Genomic DNA, 24,057 nt, shown 5'->3' with positions numbered 1-24,057 from the left:
CGTGGCTGAGCCAGCTTAATAACTCCGAGGCTAGAAGAGAATCTGTTAGATTCGGAACATGATTTCCTAATGGCTCTTGATGGCTTATGGGTCTGGATTTCTGATGAGGCCGCCTGCAGCACTGAAAGGAGGGCTTATTTAATGAAAAAATTAGCATAGACAATGTTCTAACTTCCCCTCTTACATCATATCTGTAGACCATTTGCTCCTCTCCATGTATAGCCAAAGCAAACAATATAAAGTAGGATGTTAGAAAAGAATGCCCCTCCCCCAAGCCTCGAGAACAGCGGGCTCCCCAGACCTGGGCAGGGATACAGCGGGGAGATAGCACTAACGAGTGTTAAACCAGGTTCAGCACAGCTGGGCTCATGAACACCAAGACAGCAGGTTAAAGAACATTCCCAGACTCATCTGAACGAAGGCTCCTTGTCTCTGGGGAGCTCCTGCCTGGGAGCTGCCATTCTGGTCTATCCTGCATTACTCAGTTGAGGAAAATGAGGCTGAGGAAAACTCCCTGACAGCCCAAGCCAAGCTGCCTGAGTAGGCTGGGCTTGGTATGTAGCGATCTGTCCTTCCCACTCACTAAGCAGATAACGGTGTCATGGCTACTCCTGGCCACCGGTTCCATCCGCAGCCACCCTACCCGAGCCTGCTCCAACATGGCGTTACCATAGAGTTTGGAGCCTGCTTGGCAGGCAACGAGTTCATAGGTGGCGAGTGTCCGACTTGTTCGTCTGACCTACTTTTAGGGATTTCTTAATTGCTAGGCACACACTACAGAGGATCCCCTCACATTTGACTGGTTTTGCTTGCAGCAAACAATGGGCCTGCTCCCTCATGCCCTCTTCTCCCCTCCTTCCTCTTCCTGCTCCTCCCCTTCTCTCCTCTCTCTTGCTAGAGTGTGGCAGAGACGCAACCACAGTGAGGGAGCTAACACTAATAGCCACCAGGGAACAGGTTTCTCGACACCACAGTGGGACTGTGCTCCCACCCACACTCCTGACTGCTGATTAAAGGTACTAACAGAAACCGATTGGACGTCATGCAATTACATTTAAGCATGATTAGATGATGATTGATCCACTAAAATGGTCAGCATTATAGACAGCAGGTTAGTTTTATGGGCCCGCGTTGCCAAATTCAAGGGGAAAATAATGGCCTCTGGTGTCCCAACTAATGGGACAGCGTTTCATCTCTGAGGTAGCCCTGGCAATCATGGAACACATTCCCATGCCTTAATTAAAAGTAAAACACTCAAGAGCAGAGGGCACAGCAAACCCACCGATGGGCCTGAGGCGCATACCGAGGATCCGGCTGGAAGTGGTTCTCAGCTTCAGACTTCTGGAGCTCACACCTGGGCTGAGCACCTGTGACACTGGGTCACTGGGTCGCTGGCAGGTGTATGTGTGTTGCGGGTGGGGAAGGGTGGAAATTCAATTGAGTGAGAGGGATGGTATGGGATAGAACCCTGCCCACGCCTGTCCTGCCCTTCAAGAAAGAGGTTCCTTTCCCTGGGCTTTCTTTAGGTTTATTTGGGCTTTATTAGGTGTTCCTTGGTAGAGGAAAGGGCATGTTCTTAAGGTCCATTATGGCCCAACAGCCAGAATAGTACTGGTTTAGAACTGTATCATCAGCTCCGAGTGAAGGCCTTCATGCAGGGAGGGCCCTGTTCTCCCTCTGCTCACAGTAGAGGAGGAAATGGATGTACCTGGCAACCTTGATGCTGTCATCACTCCCACAGCCTAGACCTTCAACCCATGCTAACAAGCCTCCCCTCTCAGGCCATCTCCGCTGTCACCTCTATCCCCTCTCCATCGTTCTCCCAGTGTATCCCGATGGTGCCATCTTTGTGCAGACCTCACAATCACATCGTGTATCAAGTAGAACGCAATAGAGGTAGCCCTGCAGTTTAGTGGTGGAGCGGGGAACAGGCACTGAAAACGACGTCTCCTCCCCTCCACGTGAACACCCAGGAGTGAAGGACTAAGTCCTAATATCAGAGACACTGTACCTACAAGCCCAAGGCTGGACCTTTCTACAAAGTGGCCATGGTCCTCCAGGGCTGGTGCTCAGGGCTTTGCTTCTGGTACCCAGTGAGCTCTGTCTCATCCGCTGTGGCTCTCATATTCATTACCAGTAAAGCCTAGACAGCCTGGATGAATCACCCAGCTACCCGATCTAGAGTGTCTGCTGGGCCCTGCACACTGCAAAGCTGACTAAGAACACAGACTTATTGCCCTAATCAGTTTGCAAGAGGAGGGGAAAGGAGGAGTAAAGGGGAGGAGGGGAGGGAGGGAGGGAGGGAGGGAGGGAGGGAGGGAGGGAGGGAGAGAAATATTCACACAAGGAATGCAAAATCACTGTGCTAAGACTTGGGAGCAAGGGAGGCTTAGAGTGCTGTAAGAACCTGTGGCAAAGAGGCTTAGTGTGCTGTGGACCCTCAACCTTGATCTCTAGCAATGCACACACTAAAGAAAAAACCAAATAAAGGCTCCATGGCCAGGAGTGTGACTCTGAGACCAGGGGCGAGAACCAGGCAGTGTGTGGCTAGAGAGTAAGGAAATATTGGTCACCCATTCATGTCCCCAGCCTAAGCCAGGAATTTATCAATGCGTGTCCTCCCAATCTCCCCTGTCCCTTGCAGAATAGGGCTGCCCTAAAGATACATGGGATATTTGCTAGGAAGGGGCGTGCATAAGGGAGGCATAAACACTGCACACTTTTCCTCCCTTTTGCAAAGGGACAACTCTTCACCTGCCTCAAATGCTCACTAGGATCAGTTAGGCTATATTCACCGGGGAGGCTTTGCAATTCCCCACTTGCCGTTAAGGCATCGTGACTGACATTCCCTCTACGCCTGTAGGTTCTGCCCACCCTGCAGCACACCCATGTGCATGGCAACTTGTGAACGTCAGATGCCAGAAACTGCTCTGGGATACTGCGAGCTCCTGAGTCTGTACCTTTCTCAGAAGTACAGGTGGGAACCTCAAAGCTCTCATGTGAGGCTGGAGGGCAGTTTGGGGAGGAGCTCTGTTGAACCCAAAGAGAGTTCCAGTTTTTCCCTCCCTAAAGGTAGGGATATTTTGAACGTCTGCTAATTCTTGTCCTATACAGATGGCAATGAAGGACAAAGGCTGCGGCTTGTGGCTGGAATGGGCACGCCCACATCTGAATTCTCTAGTGATCTCCTTGTCCTTTGTCCCAGAATCTGGTTATTTAAATTCCACATCCAGGGAAGGAAGAATCACATCTAGTACTTCTGTGGAGGATAGCCACAGACAGGCACAGAAGTGAAACCACGACAGATGTCCTATTCAAGACCAGACTGGAGGTTTAGCCCTGGCCAACAGCACTGGGTTTCAGAAAGAACACAGACAGACAGAAACTGCTGCTTACCCTACCAACGTGAGCTCTCCCAGCATCCTCCATTACACGCTGCCACCTTCTGTCTATCACATGTCAACTGCGACACTAGGCTCTGAGAAAGGACCTTTATAAGCCTTTAAGGAACTGTCAGAGCTGGTAGGACCTTGACTGAGATGCCTCACTTAGTATTCTGCCTTCTATGGGGAAAAGGTCATCCAGTGCCGTTCTGTGATGGTTTTTCAGCTAGGATGCAAGCTCTTTAGAAGCAGTCACCGACTATGGTGCCCAACCCTCCATTTGCTTGCTGCAAAGACTTCAACCTCGAGTCCATGTGGTACTCAATAGATTGATGACATGTCATAGAATTCTATGTGCCTCAGAGTACTTGGAAAATAAACCCATCAGACAAATTTATTGACTGGCCACTAAATCCCTTGCCCCAGTGATAGAAACTCAAAGGCAGCCGATTTAAAATGAATTGGTTCTTTAAAAAAAAATTATCAGCGAGAAAACAGAAGTCATTACTGCATAGAATAAATAACCCAGGAGTGCCCTCTAAGCACAGGGGCGAACGCCCATGGTATCAGGCGGGAGGATCCGAGTCTCAACTGTGCACGTTTTACCTCTGGTGCCACTTACCGATATGCTGCAGGAGTCCCCATCCCGCTCGGCCTGGATCTCCACACTTCCAAGGTGCAAGATAGAAGCAATTATCTTAAAGATGCTGATTTGATGGGACTCCCGAACTCCTGAAGGGGAAAAAAAAACATGAATGACACTCGACGTCTGTGCTACAACAGGAAGGACCTTTTACCCTTTCGGAGAACTTTAAAAATTGTTTGATTTTCCTTCCTGGGTTAGGGTCAATGATGCCTAAAACCAGCCAAGCCAAGTCATTACCACTCAAAGCACTCGGCAGCAAAGGGGGTCCTGGATTGAAAGGGAAATGTCCTCACTGATTGTCTGGATCACGCCAGATGGGGCACACTGTCATTTTAGCTTCTCTAAGGGTTTGCGGAGGGGTGAGCAGTAGGATTGACTCATTTTGGACTTCATTTCAACCAGAGACTTTATAGATGTTTTTATGAGTTTAATAAGGATGGCCATTTATCTGTAGTTGTTTTTTTCCCCAAACCTAATATCCGGCAAACATCTGTGGCACAAACCCTGAGCCAACGGGAGGTGGGGGGGGGGGGGAGAACCTTCTACCACACCCCTGGGATTCCTGTTCTAGGCACTGGCCAGCCAGTTGGCTTATGGCTGCTGCCAGCTGAGGGGAGCTGTTCGTCCTCTCTGTATACCCCAACACTGACAGAAACGCACACAGCCCAGACACACCAGGGCCACAAACCTGACCTCCAACTTCGTTATTTGCCTGCTTCAGTTACCCAAAGCATGTCTCCTAAAATTTGGATTTAGTTCAAAGGAATCAGTTCTTTTTACGTTTCGAAAGATTTCAAACTTATTAGAAACGCTGATGGACCGGTATGACGGATGTTAGGAAAGTTGCCTTCTGTTGGAGAAAAGGCTGTAGTACCCAACACTACTCCTCAGCCACTTCTACCTAAGCTACAATAGCCAGTGTGCCTGCATATAAACGGGAGGCAAAGGCAGGGTCTACTAGGACTAAAATGACCCCAGGTAGTCCACAAAGTGGACATCCCAAGCATGAGCTCAGTAAGCCCTCTGTTATCATCATGGGCCCTCGAAACAAGCCATGTTGGACTATCAGAAACAGAAACCAAGCACCCCATGATAAACAAGTGCAAAGAGAAAGTGACCCAATGCAATAGTCAGATCCCTAAACCTAAGGCTGGGGAAAACCATGAAGAGAAAATGGAAAGACTGCAGCAGCCAGAGAAGCAGGGGCCCTGCTACTAGGCACCATGGGGAAGCTGCCCCGTGAATGTCATGCATGTGGTAGCCTGAAGGAGACCTACACAGTGACCACGGTAGTTGGCATGCCAGTGTGAACGGGGACATGTCACGAGGTCCTGTGCTTAGATGACTGGCTACGGGTAACCTATAGCTGCTAAGGAAGGGGAAATCATTTTCTTCAGAGAGGAGCTAGCTCCCCAATGGGTGACCTAATCCAAGCGGTCAGTCTCAACAATGTGCATACAAGCAACATTGGGTGGTCTGAATTCACACATATGTAACAAAAGTAGTTAACAGGGAGACCATAAACTTGACAATGAGTGTTGTGGGAGGGCATGGGATGGGCTCTCGGGGAACAGGAGGAGTAGAAATAATGTAAATACAGAAGTGATTAAGAAATTCTCAAGAAGTTAAACACGTTTTCAGTTAAACCTAAGGAATAAAAGAAGGACCAGCAGCCGATGCCCACAGTGCACAGGGTGTCTGTGTAAACCGTTATCATACTCATGCCCACTTGTTTTATCTGAAGCTACTGGCAGCAGAGATTTGTGGAAGCAACCGAAACCATGGACTTCGCAAGGCCTAAATAGACTCTTGGCTGTCTTGTATTCTAAGATGATGTATTTATAACCTTGGTAATTAAGAAAGAGGACATTTATTTAAAAAGTAGTGAAGAAGGTCTTACTAAAAGAATTCCATAAATGTGATCTGCTTTGAGAACCAAAGTATTTATCTCAGAGCCTGGGAGGTGTCTGCCCCCTCTTACAGGCACCAGCCCCATGGTGAGTGCGTCTCCTGTTGGCAGGCTGGGCAGAACACGCCCTGCTCACCATCAGTCATCCTTCTAAGTCTCCGACTGTGGAGAGCAATAGGGTGTGTGGTGTTGGGGGAAGCGAGACAGGCAGACATCAAAATAATCTATGTCCTTCCTCCCCTCCCTCAGTGAACTGCTCTGTGCTGACTGGCAGGGCGTCACTGAACAGTGGTCCCCTCAGTGATGCAAAGGTAGCAGAAAGGTGGTCCTCACCTTGGTTCTGGTCCCTCCTAAGAATCACCACTCATCTGGGAGCCCAACAACTTCCTTGCTAAGCACGCATTAGGCCTATGGACCCACCACACTCAGTGCAAGCTGGTTTACCCTTGGGCACACTTCCCCTCCTCCTGGACAGATCTCAAGTTCACCTACAACTCCAGTCCCTCTACCCAACATTCCCTAGGATGTTTGGCCCCTTGCGCTAGCCGTAGCGGTGCTTCCGTTGCCTCTGTGACCTTAGCCCCCAGTCCACTTCAGCCTTTTCCACAGTAATCACTCTCTGCTGCTCTGGTTATAAAGGGCTCTCTTCATACTGGAATAACAAGAGTCTTTTCAGCTCCTAGTAATTCGTAAGTGCAAAAGATGAATTCTACTCATGCCTCAGCGACGCAGAGAAGTGACCATAGCCCTTTATCTCCTTCCCCATAGGGACTAGGGTGTGTCCAGTTTGTTCAGGTTTAATTTGGACACTGACAGAACTTGGCTTACATCACGGAACTGAGCAGATGCTGTTCTGAGCAACCTGACAGAGACGCCAGATGCTTCATCTGTGTCCCAGAAAGGGTGGGGAAGATGTAGTTTCCATCCGAGTCACTCTCCGAGTTTCAGACTGCATTATGCTTCCCTTTCCCTGGCTACAGGTACACAGGATTGATTGTTTCATCTTACCAATCAACAAAGATTTACCTTTCATCTCACAAACCTTTCTCCCCTAAAACAGGCAACGGATAGCTCTACTGAGCCCCTCTGCTATTGAATAGGTCAGAGAGAAGTCCCTGCTTTGAGGATTGCATCACCAATGGCTAGCACACCAGCATTACATGTGCCGCAGGGCTCTGGACCCTGGGGAATGCTTCAGCTCAGATCCTGTGGCTCGTGTACAGGTGGTCTGGCTCAGTGAGAGGGTCTTCACGGGGGTGCACACTGCCTCTGAACTCAGACCACAGCACACAAAGACAGGGATTCATGGGCTTTTCTCCGTGTATTTCAACAGCTAAGCAAGTGATGGGATACTTGGCAATATCTGGCTCAAAAGTTTATTTCTAAGAAAGCTCCAAATTATGAATGTTTAAGCCTGTGGTCCAAGAGAGATGGGGTGGAAAGAGACATTCATCAAGGATCAGAGGACTTAACAGGTGAGCCAGTGAGACCTCACCTCGCTCTGCCCCGCCCCCACTCCATGGGGGCCTGTGTACAGGCTACTCTCATTCAGAAGTTCCTTACCAAGGAGTGTGAGGGCTTGTCTTGTCTTCTCAAAGTCCTCTGCATCATCTACACCCTCGATGGTCGTGTTTCCTCCATGGGCGGTGTAGAAAAAGTCCTCTGCACATGCTGTGGGAGGCAGGAAGAAAGGTGTGACATTAGAGAGAGCTTCATTCCTCATCACCTCTGTGGTGATCTCCACCTGGGAGGATGTCTACTCCAGCCCATGCTAGCTCACACCAAATTCTGTTGTTGGCCTGATACATAGTCCTTCAGAATACTTTTTGTCCACAGCGGAAAGGAAAAGAAACTTGTATTATACTCAAAGCGTGTGGCTGTGAGGGAGCCTGGTGTAGCGGGTAGGCATGGGGAGGAGCACTGTGGTAGGCTAACATCAAGAGAAATGTATATACTTTGAATCACACCCTAGAATCTCATACAGCAGCTTTAGGAGATCCTCAGTCAGCAGCCACGTTTGACCAATGAAGGGCAGCGGAGGGTGTCGGTGACTTGGCTTTCTCTATTTTACAAAGTCTTCATTCACAGGAGCTGTTCGGATGTAAGGACAAGGAAGGGCTGATATCCTTACTTGTCCTCTCACCTCTGGGGTTCCCTCTCCCTCAGTCATGCTCTCTGACAGCCTTGACAGCTAATGAGAAGGGAGAGTCAGCCCAGTGTTTTACAACTGTTACAACTGAGAGACCAGCTTAGCAGAGGGCAAATATCCAGCAGGCACCATGCAATGATTGACAGTAATAAAATGTATGGGTGGGGGTGGGGGTACTGAAGGGACAGCTCAGCAGTTGAGAGCGTGCAGTGCTCTCGCAGGGGATACAAGTTTGATACAAAGTATCTGTTTATGCTAGGAGGCTCAAAACCTCCTGTAACGCCAACTTGGGAGAACCAGAAGCCTCTGGCGCTCATGTACACATATCCACACACATACACAATGTTAAAAAAAAGTATCTTTGGTACATACAAAGTGTGAGGACAGCCAGCTAGTGGCACTGCACACTCTAAGTGTATGGAGCTCGGTTTGGATGGATGCCAAGACTGGCCATGCGCTGCCTCTCCTCATTCCCTGAAACCTCCCCGCTGAATTCTTTTCCTGAGACCTGGGCAAGCAGATGGAATACATATCAGGTAACCACACTCCACGAGCCTTTCAACATCATGCCCTTTGAGGTATCTCCCAAGAGCATCTATGGTCCATTTCCTTTCTCCCTGCTGACGGCCATTGCTGTGGGTCTGACCTTTAGCCACTGTTGTCCAGGCGAATGGTGCAAAAGATTCTAATTGTCTTTGTATTTTGGCTTACATTCTCCCAAACCCAGCCTGCAATGCTGATAACTTCAGCCACATCCCTTTCCTGCTCAAAGCCCTTCAGTCTCACTGCCCTCAAGGCAAGGGTTCCTGTCCTAAGTCTTTGGTGACAGGACCATTCCCACTCCTCTAGATCTGTGGCTTGTTCCTTTTCTGTCTTGTCTTCTACACATGCCAGTCACCTCACAGTCATGCCTCAGCCCTTCCCTTGGTCATGTTGTCAACAGCCCTATGCACCTCTCCGGTCTCTATCCACATCCTGGTGCACCAATGAAACATCAATGTTCCAGGCCATGGTAAATTCAGACAACAGTTCTGCAAATTGCTGTGGGTCTGACCTAAACACAGCCAGGCCCAGCTACAAAGTATCAGAGGTCAACAATGAAGTTCACGTTGACAATACAGACACAAGGATAACAGGCTAGACCAATACTTGAACAGGGATCAAGGGGAATGCAGAGACCATCCACTATGTGCAAAGACTGGTTTCCCGGAGGATTAACTTTACACACTTAAGATCAATGAAGGCCGAGATTCTTGAACTGGAAGAGAAAGGAATTTACCCATTCAAAGGTTCGACAGAAGTAAATTTTATGACTTATGCTCAAAACATATTTAGTGCTTTGGTAGATAATTACTCTATGAGCTGTGTGTGCTGAGCAAGAATCGATGCCAAAGGTTAATAAAGCAATCCCTGCTCTCACACTGACTTTTCAAAACAGCTTACCTCGCGCCTTTCCCAGTGTTGCCTAAGAAGGCTTACTGCACTTGCTCCCACTTTTCAGCATGTAAACTGAGGACTCCGGCATGCTAAGGGTTTGCACAGGCTTACCACGGATGACCAGGATGGGGAGCTCACTACTTGAACATTCCACTGAAGAGATGATTGATCCTTAGTATCGCGTGACTTCGATTTTTTTTTTTTTAAAACGTCATTACTGAATGTCAGCCAAGACAGCAGAGTCCCTGGAGACTAAAGGGGGACATCTGGCTTCCACATCGGAGGGAAGGCATGCGTGGCATCTTCTAAAGATCCTTCACTGTCAACAGCTAGGGCTCTACTGCCTGCTGTTCTGAGTCTGACAGAACACCCCCACCTTTCCTGTTCCGTTCTTAGGCCAAGGCTCCGCACTGCAGATGCCACCTGCCAAAGCATCTGACCGCCATCAACAAGATCGTCTCTTTCCCCTCTGTGTCTACTGGCCCCAGTAACACGTTATCACAGGACACACCCTGTTAGTAAGAGACAGGCAAGCTGCATACAGTTACTCCTCCCCTATCTGCCTGGCTGGCTGCAGCTCAGTCCTCCTCCAGTCTGGCCCATGAAGCCAGCACTCTCCTTCCTACCACAATACTCTCTCTCATGCAACTGTGATCCCTCTCTCTCCTCCTTGCCCCCTTCCTCTAAGAATTTCCAAGAATAACTATGCACCACAACGCTATCAACTCGTTTACCAGCAGTCAACAGATCACAGAGACCATTACTCTATGATTGGAGCCCGAAAACAGCAAGGTCAACGCCACAGAGCTTGGACCTCACCCGGGGAAGCTGTACTCTGACTTGTGCAAGGCCACAGCGACTCCTATAAAACTGTATCAATGGGGCTGGAGAGATGGCTCTGGAGAGATGGCTCAAAGGTTAAGAGCACTGACTCCTCTTCCAGAGGTCCAGCAACCACGTGGTGGCTCACAAAACATCTGGATCTGATGGCCTCTTCTGGTGTGTCTGAAGACAGCTACAGTGTGCTCATATACATAAAGTAAATAAATCTGTTAACACACTCATGAGAGTGGATGGAAAGGGATAGAAACTTGACCGGCACTTATTCCAGAACGAAGTTTTCACAGGACTTGTTTGTGAATTTCCCATGATCACTTTAAACATGAACAAGGGGATGGAGGAAAAACACGGGCTACAAGACACACACCCATGTCCTCAGCCTTCCAACAAATGTTCAAGTTATGCCAGGGCCCCAGACTTGAAGAGATTTTTGTATAATGCCTTTCAGGTTGTGAACAAGAGAAGGATTACAGTGTCTACAGAGTCACTGGAGCTTCAGGCTAGTCCTTCATTTATTTGACTTTCCCAGATGTTATTCAGGGTTATTCAAGAACCAAGCTTCAGGGCTCACAGCCAATCCATCCAGGCCACAGGGAGCCTCGTAAGACCTTATCAAAGGCTCTTCATGTCACTCCAGGATGCTCTCCAAGATGTAAGAAATTGACTGAATTGGGTAATTTTCAAGGATTCTGTCAGAAGCTCAGAGAGCCTGCACCTTGCACAAACAGGAAATAAGAAAAAGACATTCTAAACCTCAATGTGATTCATGTAAGTGAAAAAGTTAGACAGCTTTCCTATCAAAGCTCCATTCGGGACGGAGTGGCCAGCCAGATTGATCTTGTCAGTATTTGGTTCTCCATAAAACCACCTTTAGAAGAACAACTTCTGAAGGTTGACCATGAAAACCTTAACCCCCACCTTTAGGAAGACAAGAGGAAAATGACAGTTGTCCGTATCATGGCCACTTATCTGGTCACTTGTGACTAAGAGCTGGCATTCAACCCAAAAGGCCCAGGCCAGGCCAGTGCTCAAACAGGGACCACTGAGAACCTGCCCTGACTGGCTGGTAAGCGTGTGCTCCTTGTCCTTGGAAGGATCAGACTTGGCAGCAACTGAACAACAGGACAGACCAGCACAGTGGGTGCCATCCAGTATGTCCTTTCTGGGTTCCAAATAAACTATGACTTTTCTTAGGAGACTTTGCCTGAGACTGTACTTTCCACAACATACTACTTCCCATGGAATACCGGAACCGACAGGATAAGCTTTGGCAGAACCCACAGCTGGGTCATACAATATCACACCAACATGGCCTGAGCTATGGGATATATAAACTAATACTGTAGGAAGTTATCAGGAAGGAAGCAAACCCTGGAACAATGTATGCTTTGAATAAGAGTTGCGCCCAAAGGCAACTAAATATATATTTAGTCACAGGGAGTGGCGGTATTTGAAAGGATTAGAAGGATTGGGAACTGTGGGCTTGTTGGAGGAAGTAATGCTCATCACCTTCCCATGATTTCCCACTTTTCCACTGGGGTTGAGTTTCCAGGTTTCAAAACCCCAAGCCAAGCCCAGTGTCTCTTTCTCAGCTTACAGATCAGGGTGTAGTTCTCAGTTGCTGTTCCAGCACCATGTTTCCCACCATGATAATAATGGACTAAGCCTCTGAACCTGTAAGCAAGCCCTCGATTAAATGTTTTCTTTTAGAAGATTTGTTGCGGCCCTGGTGTCTCTTCACAGTAATAGAACAGTGACTAAGACATCGCTTGATGGATTTTAGCAACTGGGGATGAGCTGGGTCTGGTGTTGGATCCTTAAAATGGCGAAGATTTGGGGACACAACCCCAGCAATCTGTTCAGAGTAGAGCTACAAAGACCAACAAACCTTTGCCAATAAACCAGATCTTCTCAGCGTCTTTTAGCCAGGGCTTTTCCTACACAGACCCACTTACAGATAATAGGCCAAGAATAGGTTCCTGCTCAGCTCCAGGTTGGCCAGCCACTACTCAGGTTCAGAGGTCTCAAAACCAAGACTCTATCCAGCCCCAGACAGATGAGGCAGAGGCTCCAGCCCAAGGAGAGATGCCTGGAATAAAAGCCTGCCTACCATTCTGTCTCCAAATCAATGCCCCAAAGCAGGACGGCTTTGCTAATGCATTCGTGGGGAAAACAAAAGATGGGCCCACTCATTTCATAAGGGACAAGTGAGTCAAGGCATTGGCTATGGAGGTGCTGAGGCACTTTTGGCTGTCCCACTTCCCTCCAGGGTTACTGAATCTTCTCTCAACTTTGACTCTGTGGTGACTTGAGCCTCATCTGTGTGATCTGCAGCCTTTCTCGCCATGGCCAGCACTGTTTGCATCCTTTCTATCTCAACCCTAAGACATGGCTTAACACACTCTGGTCATGGGAAAGTGATAAGCGTTGTATAGATCTCTGAGTCCTCTGAAAGGGACCAATTTCTCATGACGCAGACAGAAGAAAACATTTTTTTCCCTTAAAGAAAAATCTGTGTATTTATGTTGTATGCATGCACATACAATGTATATCTAGTGTATACATATATGTACACACACATATACTTGTGCAAGTGTGTGTGCATCCACAAAGGCCAAAGTCACATGAGGTGACTTCCTTCATTTCTTCGCTCCCCTACTGTTTGACACAGAGCCTCTTACTGAGCTGAGCCCGACTATTCGAGCTAGGCAGACTGGGTCACCATGGAACTTCAGGGTTTCGCTTCTCCATTACCCAGGATGGGAATTACGGATGTGTTCCCACGGCTTCCTGGGTATTCAAATGTAGGTCCTTTTGCTTGTGCGGCAAGCACTTGAATGACTGAACCGTTAGCCCCATACCTGCACTGCTCTGCAAATAACACTTCCATCCCTACAGCTCGTTCCTTGCAGGTATCCTGGAAATTATAGTTAACCTTGCATTACTAACCTGCAGCTAGGTTCTGATGGGACCAGGGTACAGGACCACAGTAAGGGCATAGCTGAGACAAGAACCCACAACCGAGGGCTCTGGGCAGAGGTGTTAGTTGTGTGCCCCAGCAGCTGCCCTTGCAGAGGACCCTGGGTATCTGGGTGACTTACTTAGTGCGAGCTCCTTAAACTCAGGAAGGCTGGCCGCAGCACAGAGCTGGTAAAAGATGTGGTAGTTCCTCTCATCATCCGCCTGGGGAGGAGAAGGAGATCGGTTTTAGGCAGTGGTTCCCAGGATCATCCTCCTTGGTCATTAGGGTTCCAGGCGTGCCATCCAGGTGGCACGAGTCACCTCCCTCGGGTTTTTCCTCCGTGCCCTGGCCACTTGCAATTTCAGCTGACATATTTCCCATTTGCTAGGACAGGGTCTTTTCTTCTCCTGTGAGGACTTTTACATCTTGACTTTTGTGGAGGCAGACATTTCCTTCCCTTTCCGCCAACACCGATAACATGCCACAAATGGTGGGTCCGTCAGCAAACACTGTAATCCTTGCTGCTTGACGGATGCTCTTCAGACCTTTATTTCCCTGTTGGAAGCTCTCTTTCTCCTCTGGGACTTGCAAGTAAGTAAAGCTAAGTTTGCCCACTGTGTTGGGCCAGGCAGCCACGAAGGTCTCTGGGGACTTTCAGTGGGTGCTCATAACTAGAATGATCTTAAATCAGCAGGAAGGGGGTTGGGGAGACGGTGTTCAAATAGTTAGGGGGTCTGGGTAGAAACAGCCATGGAAGGGAAAAGTTCAAGCCATGGTGGATGCAGGCAGCTTGTTGGCCACCTGACAGAGCTTCCTGCCCCTCTGCCTAGTGAAGGAAGGGTCACCCAACCGAGTTGTGAGGGAAGGAGAGCTGGTCTGAAAGGTTATGGAATATTTGTTACCCATTAGCAGGAAGTCATGACTAAGGAACCACTCAGGGGAGTCTGGGGAGTTCCTAAGGACAGCTGGGCCCTGGGGGGCAGGGAAGCCATTGTGCACGAGGAAAAAGAGGCCGCAGACTTGACTCAGGCCACCACTGTCACCGCTGAATTAGGCGACCTCAGTCCAGTGAGGAGAGGGCAAAGCTGCTGCAGGAGAATGATGGGTGAAGTTGCAGGTAGCACTGACCATCGCCAGGAACAGGAAGGAAGGGGTGAGGCAGAGGCCAGGGATGGTTGAGCAGGAGGAAGAGGAGGGTCGGTGCAGAAAAACCAATGACCATGATGGGGAAGAAATATGTGTGTGTGTGTGTGTGTGTGTGTGTGTGTGTGTGTGTGTGTGAACGTGTGTGCACATATGTGTATGCATGTGTTTTATTTCAGCATATATACCTATCTATCTTGTCATATACATATTTTTGACCCACCAAACAAGCAGGTTCCCCCCGAAAGCTGAAACCCAGGCTGCCTATAACATTCTCAAACAGTAAGACTAAAGCCAACTGCCCTTTCTTTAGCCCTGGATCTAGTGACAGGCAAAGCAATACTGTGTAAAAGATTTATGGAGACCCGAGTCTTAGTCCACATGAGTATTTACTCCGGAAGAGAAGAAAAGAGAACAAGAACATTGATCCCAGGCTAAAAGACGGGCTTCTCTGTGAGCACAGGGAGCGGGCGAGCAACAACGGAGCTGAAATACAAACGACCAAGTCCTGCCACTCACCTGAAAGACCACCCTGGACTTCTCCAGCAAATAGGTCCTCATGTTGGCCCCGATGATGTGGTACTTTTTATCAAAGCCGATCTCAATGTACTTCCCAAATCGGCTGCTATTGTCGTTGCGAGTTGTCTTGGCATTCCCGATGGCCTGGATTAACAGACAATAGGAATGTACAAAGAGTGAGGGCGAGCACTGGGAGGCAGCTCAGTGAGTAAAGTACACAGGCAGCTCCCATCCGCCCCAGTGGCCCATGGGCTTCTTGACTGTAGGCCTGTGGTAGCATGGAATCCCTTCTCTCCTTCCGTACACCCCTCTGCTATTGTGAAGACAAAAGGCTGGGTGAGAAGCTCTGTTAGGTTTACTTAAAACAAAACCAAAAAAAAAAAAAAAAAACCCCTCTGATTTTCAGACCCCTTTATGATTATTGGCCACACTTAAGAGCCAGTTGTTGAGCAGAAGAATACTTAATGCAGACAGCCAAGTAGGGGATAGTCTAACCTGCCATTCCTCTCCTCCTCTTCCTCTTTCCTGTCTAGAAAATACGTGACAACTAACCCAGTCACCCTGGGCCCATGAAGCAAAGGCCCAGAATCATCAGGTGGCTCTGATGTTCTGGAGCCACCAAACCAGCTCCCGCTTGTGCCCACAGTTCTGAGGAAGAATGTCACCGGCTGTGACTAACCTATGTCCGTCCCTCATGCAATCCAGCGGCCAAATGTCCCCCTGCCCCCACACACAGGTGGATGGCACTTTCTGGAAAGGCCACCAAATGACATGACCACCCACTAGGACCAGGAAGTCACCCATACTAGGGGTCATTTCCTAACACAGTAAGACCACAGATTCAACAGTACAAATATTTTTATTTTTGAGATGAGGTCTCTACATAGCCCCAGCTGGCCTGGAACTTGCTATTGTAGGCCAGTCTGGCCTCTGACACATAGCAACCCTCCTGAGTTCTGGAATTAAAGTTGTGTGCCATCACGACCGACCCATATTATTCTTTAAAACCAGTCATTAGATAACTGGTGTCCTGTAATGGTTTGGTTTCTGTGAGTCACACAACTAACGCACCAATAATGAATTTTCCTTATTTTAATCTTTTGTTTATTCACTTTTTTTTTTAGGTAGTGAAAACACTTGGAAAATCCCACTGCAACTTTTTTGTGGCCTAGAAAATATGAAGTGCCAAGAGGTTGAAAGAAAGATCCAAACCCACCCTCTAGTCCAGTCCAGCCAAGTCCAACCAACAGTCCGGGTTCTTCTATCTGCTAGTTTCAAATACTAGCTGGCCTCTGAGCTGGAGGCTCCTCTCTACTGCTTTCCAGACCCGAGAGTGACTTCTAACACTCACACTTCGTGAGGACAACTGGCACTGCTCCTGCCCTGGCGGTGAGCAAAGCGAAGCCGCATTCCTTTGTCTTTGCTGGGGAAGTGGTTCTGCCAGCGCTGGTCTATCCATGTACACCCCCAGAGTTTTCAAAGTGATGTCCCATGACTAAGCACCTTTGATTTCTCTCTGTCCTACTGCATGGACCTGGCCCACATCACCACCGTCTCTGACCTAGATAATGTCAACTTGCCTCTGCCTCTATACATTTCCTACGCCTGACCTTGCATCCTGCAGTCAATATTCCTCTTGATTAATAGAACAATTCGTGAAAAATGTGAACCTGATTGAACTCTTGGTGTGAAATGCTTCAGTGGCTTCTACTCCCCTTTAAGTTTTAGAACCTCAGGATGGCCGCATACCCCATAGCAGCAGCCCACCAGCCTAGTACTTGGTCCTCAGCTCTAAAAACCAGAACACGTTCTCCAACAGCCCTGTTAGCTTCCACGGTCACACAAGACTCACCCACATTGTTTCCTTTGTTGGGACTCTCTTCCTACAGCTCCCCAGGCCTACCAGCCCTTCTTGTTCAAATCCAAACCTGAGGGCAGGCAGACAACCCTTCTCTGATGCCACAGGCCGGAAGAAATCCCCTACCATGCATCTTCCTGGGCCCTGCACACACCCTGCCATTCCTCCAGCAAAGGATGGGTATACAGTTACACTGGTGGGCTTCTAAGTCAACAGCTCAAATGACCCTTAAGCTCCACGGGACAGTGGCAGACCGTCACACTTCAGTAAGGCAGCTCCGTTTTAAAGATGGAAAAGTGGACGGTACTCTGTAATGTCGGCAAAAGTTAGACTTTCCCAGGTCTCCAACACGAGGCCCTGGGCTGTTTATTGTGTCAGTTAAAGTGGACAAGGGCTCTGAGAGACGGCCATCAATTCCACCTACTTACAGGGATACAGACAGGCTTGTGAAGGGCAAGTAATTTGCCCAAGGTCATGTGACTAGGAAGCAGTCAAGATTTAAATTCATCTGGGTTCTCAAGTCTAGATTCAGATTATTTCGAAAGAGGGGAGGAAGGTTTCCTTCAGGAGCAAACCACACTACAAACAGCCAACTATCAGCCCTGTCCCTAGCTCCCAAGGAGCTCCACCGAATGGGCTCTCGGCTTCCTATGTGTGTTCAAAGTACAGAACCGGGCAGCCACATCCCTCCCCTAACATGTTAGAGTAGCCGGGCATTTAGGTGAAGCCTCTCTTTGTGAGTTTCCCTCTAGCGAATACAGGAGTGGCGACTGAGTGTGACCGCCGCCATCTTAGAATTCCAATGGATTAACAGACCCGAGCATGACTGGTGGCTGCAACACAAGAGCAACAGGGAGATGGTGTGGTCCTCCTGGGAGTGTGACATAGGAGGCCCAGGGGCTGGCCTATTACAGTGCTGCACAAACAATGGCAACACAGCACTTCCTCAATTCACCACTCTTAAAACAGGACAACTGGATACGCTAAACACAAGTTTGTGGAAGATTATAAAACACAATCTACTGTCACCATTGCTAACGAATGAACTTCAAATGTCTCGCTTTGTAAAACAGACACTATGCTCATCACCACAGGGCAGATGGGGTGGTGGTTCATATCTTTAATCTCAGCACCTGGGAGACAGAGGCAGTTGGACCTCTGTAAGTTCAAGGCCAGCCTGGTCTCCACAGCAAGTTCCAGGCTAGTCAGGGCTACAGAATGGTACCTTGGCACAGACAGGCAGACAGACAGACAACCACGGCATGTTCTTGCTGTTTATGCATACAGAAATGTGAAATTCAAATAGACTTTCCTATGTAAATTGTATGGTAATAGGCAGTAATACAATGAGAATTCTAGCAGAGAAGCAGACGGGGTTTGTCTGGAAGCAGAGAGGGAGCAGACAGCCTGCCAGCCGAATGGCAAAGGCTGGGGAAGAGAAAACTGCAGTGAATCCCAGAGAGGAGAGTCCTCCCAGCGGAGAGAACACAGCGTGGACTTGGGGCAGCAGAGTCTAAAAGAGACAACGTTGGGGCGGCTAAATGTGAGGCCGTGTAAGAGAACACAGACGTAGGCCATGGAGGAGCCAGATCCCTGCCCAAATCGGTTACAGCTGCAGCCATTTTAAAACAATGAAGACAAAAACCATAAAACTCACACCTCTGGTTTTTTATTATTCTTTTTCATCATTTTAAAATCATTTTAGTTCACTGTACCTCCGACCTTTCTCCTTCCAGTAGGGGAAGTGGATCTTAGGGTTGTCCGTCTGCTTTCATGATCCCATAGCCTGGACTTGGGTTCTGTCCCTGCCCCAACCCTGGTCTCCTGATTAGCAATGTTCTCCTAATCAGTGCAGACTTAGGACTAAATCCCTCCCACGATGCTCACACGCTGTTAAGAAGAATGGGGTCAGGGCGTACTAGCACTGCCAACGAATCAGACCAAGCTGGCCCAGCCAATCCCAGCCCAGCCTCCAGTCCGCATAAATCAACAGCGGCCACTCAGCTCGGCCTCCTGATAGTTCTGCATGCTCAGACTATGTCCAGTTCTCTGTCTCCCCGGAAGTGTCTGCAGCAGAAGCAAGGAGACATGCCCTTGGGGGTGAGCCAGGGCCTGTGCGGAATAGCCACTAATCAGCTGCTTCTAACAGTGACACTTGGAGAAGCCACAAGCTGACTTCCTGACACATAGGAAGGCTAAACCTGGAACATCTAAAAAGTTACGCTCAGCTTTGATAGAACAAAAGTTTCTTACTTTCTGTTGGCAACTCTTGATTCCCAGCCAGGGTTCCTAATTCTGCTGCTTCCTCTCCACAACCAAATTCAAGCTTCCCCCAGAGATACCATACTAATGGCGAACAATTGAAGGAGGAGCCCTGAGTGCGTAAGCTCATGGTTTCCAGTACAGCAAGTTGCACAAGGCAGAGAGTTAATGTCTGGGGCCTGAACGACAATAGTTATGTACACAATCATGACGAGGGTAGTTCATATCTACACTCCTCATTCAGACCCAAGCACTTGTGCACACGCCTTGGTCTTCTAGGGGGCTGCATGTTGCTCTTGGTTTCTAGTGTGCCAAAGCATCCTTCCCACAGAACTCAGCAGTCTACTCAGGCTGTGACAAATTCAGTGCATACTTAAATTATTAGTAACCACCATAATTTATAAGTATTCCCGGGCAGGGACTAAAACCGATAACTTCCGTATCAATGGCCATAGGGAGAGTATTCACAAAAGGCAAAAGGCAGAAACAACCACGAACCTGTCAGGAGAGACATGGCTAAACCCTAACCCTAATCATGGTGAATTTACATAGACAGCCATAAAAAGAACCAATATTGATAAAAGCTAAGATATGGGCGAACCTTGAAAACACTATGCCAAATAAAGTTAACCGGATACACACTGACCAGTATTATATGATGCCATTCACGGGAAGTCCCTAGAGGAATAAGAGTCAAAGACAAGAGGTTGACATCGGTTTGCCAAGGGTCTAGGTAAGGGAATGAGTAATTGTTCAAGGGGAACAAGGTTTCTACTGGGGTAATGAGAAAGTTCTGGAAACAGATGGTAACAGTAGATACACAAACAATGTGAGGTATTTCTGAATCATATACCTAAAGTGGAATGTTTTCTCATGCATATTTTACACAATAAAAATTTTGGAAAATGCCTTTTGCCTTATTTAGTAACAAGGTGTCTCGTCTGCGCTGAACTCCAAGTGTGACTAATGTTTACTTGGGTCAGTCGCCAAGCATCGAAGAGAGAATTCTCTGCTTTGCCAAGAATAACTGCTTTACCGTTAGAAGAAGATCCACGTCAATGAAATCTGCCTAAAAGACCAACTGAGTGCTGAAAGTTGATCGATGGAGAGAGCCAATCTGGTTTAGAGAAAACACAGTGTAAGCTACAAAGCGCTGGCCTAGCTCACACATAGGGTACCAAAGCCAGTGCCCACGGGTTTCTTCTGCAACTCCAGAAGTCTTAGATTAAGTAGCTTAAACTGGATACCAAGTGTTGGGCAAGAGAGTTTATTGTGGAAAGCCACTTACTAATGCATGTTGTGGGTAGAAAGTTTGCCCAAACTTAACGTCGTGGAGACAAGGTTCATGCTCTAATACCCATGAAAACCTTGGGGGCGTTGCATGAGGTTGTGGAGTGACAGCTGCATCAGGATGTGGAGGGCCAGCTAGCTACAGAACCACAGGGATTCTGTCACTGTTCACACTGTCAGAGGTCCCTCCCTCGTCTTTATAACAGGTGGATGGTTCTACAATGGTGTACCTGGATCAGAAACATCACTGTCACAGCGACGCTCATGAGAGACCCAGAGTACTGATCTCTTTTCTAGACCTTTTGAATCAGAAACTCCAGATGTATAGTCCAGGGCCCAAAGTTTTACGAGCCTCCCAGACAGTAATCAATTTCTTTTTCTCTCTGTCTCTGTCCGCCCCCCCCCCTCTCTGTTCCTTCTCTTTTTCTAGTTTTGAGACAAGGTTTCTCTACGTACTCCTGGCTGGCCTCAAACTTCTTGAGGCCAAACTCATAGAGTTTGAGGCCAACCTCAACTCTGCCACCCTCCTGCCTCTGTCACCCAAGTGCTGGGATAAAGGTGTGTACCACTGCACCCAACCGGTTCTAAAGCACTGTGTAAATGAACGTTCTCCTTGTAGCTTTCTCTTGGTAAAAGCACCTTCAACTGCACCATGTTCTCATTTATATACAAATAATGAAGCCAGCTTTTGAATTCTTAAAGAACAGGCAGTTTCCTGCCACTCAGCAGGAAGGAAAGCTTTCCTGGGAAAGCAATTTTAAAGGCAGAAATTTTGCTTAAATAACCCAAAACTGCTGTGACCCTAGACTCTGAATTTACTCTTGCCTTTGGTGAAAGCAGAGGGACAGAGGGACAGAAAGGAGACCATGGAAGGTCCAGGAGATGTGTTGGTCCACAACAATGGAAAGATCCATGGCTATGATGACTTGTCTGGGTTGACAGGGCGAGGACATGCGGCACAAACAGATGTTAGCTCGACTGGGCTGTTTCTGCTTCCTTCCCAGACAAACTCCATTCAGCTTTGTCAAGGATTCTCTTCATAAGGGGAAGATAAACTAACTTTCCAACACCCTTCATATATAGATTACTAAAACCAGACAGCCCCTGTAAAACCCAATAAGGTCGTCATTTGATGTTCTGAACAGGCAAAGTTCAATGTGAGGGTTCCGAGGAAGCGTGTCCCTTACACTTTCACAAACAAGCCCCGACTCTCAACAAAACTAAAATGGCAGAATCACTTATCTGAAGGCTCACAAACTAGAAAAAGAACCTCTGCTCTTCAATAACATCACCAAAACCCCCTGACAAGCGGACATGCTGTGCCCAGTAGGGCTCCAGGTTTAAGGAAACTAAGTCCACATTAGTGGCAGAAAGGAAGGAATATCAAACAGGGTGGGGTTTTCCTTACCACACGGCATCTGTGCCAAGTGGCTATGGGTCTCAGTGTCAGGAAACCTCTACCCCCGGAACCCATAGGACGGCTCTCAACGCCATCAGGGAAGATGTTTTCACCGCACATCAGTCTACCAGGGAGACACTGTTAGCAATACAGCTCTTATCCCGCAACAATGAAGTTTTCTGTGTGCTAACAACATACTCAGAAAGCAAAATGAATCTGCTTTTCTATAAAACTTGATTAAAACTATTTTCAACAATATAGTCACTTGCAGAGTTACCAAAACACACATGCATCCTTCCCTTGGCATCTAAAGTGCCTTCAGGCTCCTGTGGCTGGTCTGTTAGGTATTTTCTACATTTGCACAGGGTCTGTTCATGCTCTTGTCAGCATCGGCTTTCTACTTCCTCCTCTCTGTACCCTTCTCTCCCCTTTTTCCCCCAGAGCCTTTTCATGCTTAGACTCTAGATTTCAGGATGTTAGTTCAGCAGATGACCCTGCAAATCTTCTCTGTGGCTTGTCAACACCTTCACTTCCTCTCCGTTGGTGCTCCATATTACCCTTCTGCAGGTGTCAAACTAGTGACAGTAGGATTAACACCCAGAAGGTTAAGGCACAAAATGTGCATGGCTTTTGGTTGGGCTGGGCATCGTTTTTGCCCCATCCTCTTCATAACACTTCTATACTTTTTCTTAATAGAACAAAGGGACTGCCCAGCCTGGAGAAAGAGTGAGCTGAGTGTAACCTTGGTAAGAAAAAGAGCCTTGGCTTCGAGAGTGAGTACAGTAGTTAGCTTTGATTGCCAACTTAACATGGCCTGGAGTCATTTGAATAGAAATTCTCAACTCGGGAATTACCTAGATCAGATTGGTCTGTGGGCATGTCTGCTACAGACTGTCTTGATGATTAATTGATGCAGCTGGTCTCCTCCCAGCCCACCTTGGGCAGCACCATTCCTTAGGCAAGCGGTCCTGGAACTGTGTAAAGAAAGATAGCTAACCATGTGGTGGGGAACAGCATCCTTCTATGGTTTTTGCTTCAGATTCCTGCTGACTTACCAGACAAAATAAAAAGAGCTCTATCTGCCTCCTGGCCAGCAAAAGAAGGAAAACCCAAACAGTGGGAGAACTGAAGTGAACCAGGCTATGGAGACACTTAGTTCTACTCTATCAGAATAAATCCTTCAAAGAGGAATGATAGAGACAGTGAGAGAGAGAGAGAGAGAGAGAGAGAGAGAGAGAGAGAGAGAGAGAGAGGGAGAGGAATAGGGATAGATAGATAGATGATGGATAGACAGACAGATAGACAGACAGATCTGACTCTAAACCATTATTAGCTACACCCAAGATCTAATTTTTAGAAACAACTTTGGCCTGAGCTCAAGTTCTCTAAGTCCAGCCAACCCAGGTTCCTGTCATAATGTCCTAGCTGATGACAGGACACAGACAGGGTAAATAAACAGGGCATGCACGCCTTGGTTACTCCATCGTAGGTAGCGGTTTCTAAAGATCTTCAGCAGAAGGGGGGATGTCACAAGTTTGCTGCCTCTCCTTTATCACCTTCTCCACAGAGACGAAAGGAACTAGTTTCAACTCATCGGTCTCAGTCTGCATGAGAGCCGCCTTCTCAAGCAGAGAGATCTGTACAGTATCTACTGGTTGAGGAAATGCTACTTTTCTGATCCAGGCTAGCAGTAAGAAGGGGAGGAAGCAATGATACAGAAGGCAGGAGGGGCCATTACTACAGCATACGCAGTGGCAGCAGGCAGGCAAGGGGCCATTACTACGGCAAAGACAGAGAGCATAAAGCCATTCCACCTAACTCGGGATCCTGCAGGACACGACCAGGTGAGATTATCTTTGATCTGGAGTTTCAGAGGCGTCTCTACCGTCTCTCTCCTGATCGAGGCAGAGTGTCAGTGCTGCCTAAGTGAGCTGCTGCAAAGATTCTCTTCATTGCCCATACCACATTCAACCCCGAGATTCCCCGGGAACGCTTTACCTCCATGATGGGACTGGAAGCCAGGACCTTCTCTTCGATGTTGGTATCACTGGCTGAGCCCCCAACTGTGGCAAAATAGCGCATGGCATACTTGGCTGACACGGTCTTCCCTGCTCCAGACTCTCCGCTGACTATGATGGATTGGTTCTTTTCATCTCTGGAAGGGAAAGAGCTCTGGTCAGTCACTGGCCATGGCAAGGTGCTGCTGCCTGCCAGGAACTCTGATGTGGGCCAACCTGGTAAAAGGCATCTCCTGGGGATA

General features: G+C 48.1%; 1 protein-coding gene across 6 annotated transcripts in view; it reads right to left on the bottom strand.

Moving 5' to 3' along the window:
• Myo5b (myosin Vb) overlaps window positions 1-24,057 on the bottom strand; it is a 303,903-nt gene that overhangs the window by 118,463 nt on the left and 161,383 nt on the right. For all 6 annotated transcript variants that reach the window (XM_087592156.1, XM_087592152.1, XM_087592157.1 and 3 more), the window contains 5 exon segments: window positions 23,796-23,952; window positions 14,989-15,132; window positions 13,466-13,547; window positions 7,502-7,609; window positions 4,006-4,115 (listed from right to left, as the gene is read on the bottom strand). In XM_087592156.1, the coding sequence (XP_087448282.1) occupies window positions 4,006-4,115; window positions 7,502-7,609; window positions 13,466-13,547; window positions 14,989-15,132; window positions 23,796-23,952 (601 nt within the window).

This window comes from Rattus norvegicus, chromosome 18, assembly GCF_021556685.1.
Source record: "Rattus norvegicus strain SHRSP/BbbUtx chromosome 18, alternate assembly SHRSP_T2T, whole genome shotgun sequence".
In the NCBI taxonomy this organism is placed as follows: Eukaryota; Metazoa; Chordata; class Mammalia; order Rodentia; family Muridae; genus Rattus; species Rattus norvegicus.
The sequence above is the reverse complement of the archived record's forward strand: the minus strand, read 5'-3'. Positions and strand labels throughout refer to the sequence as shown.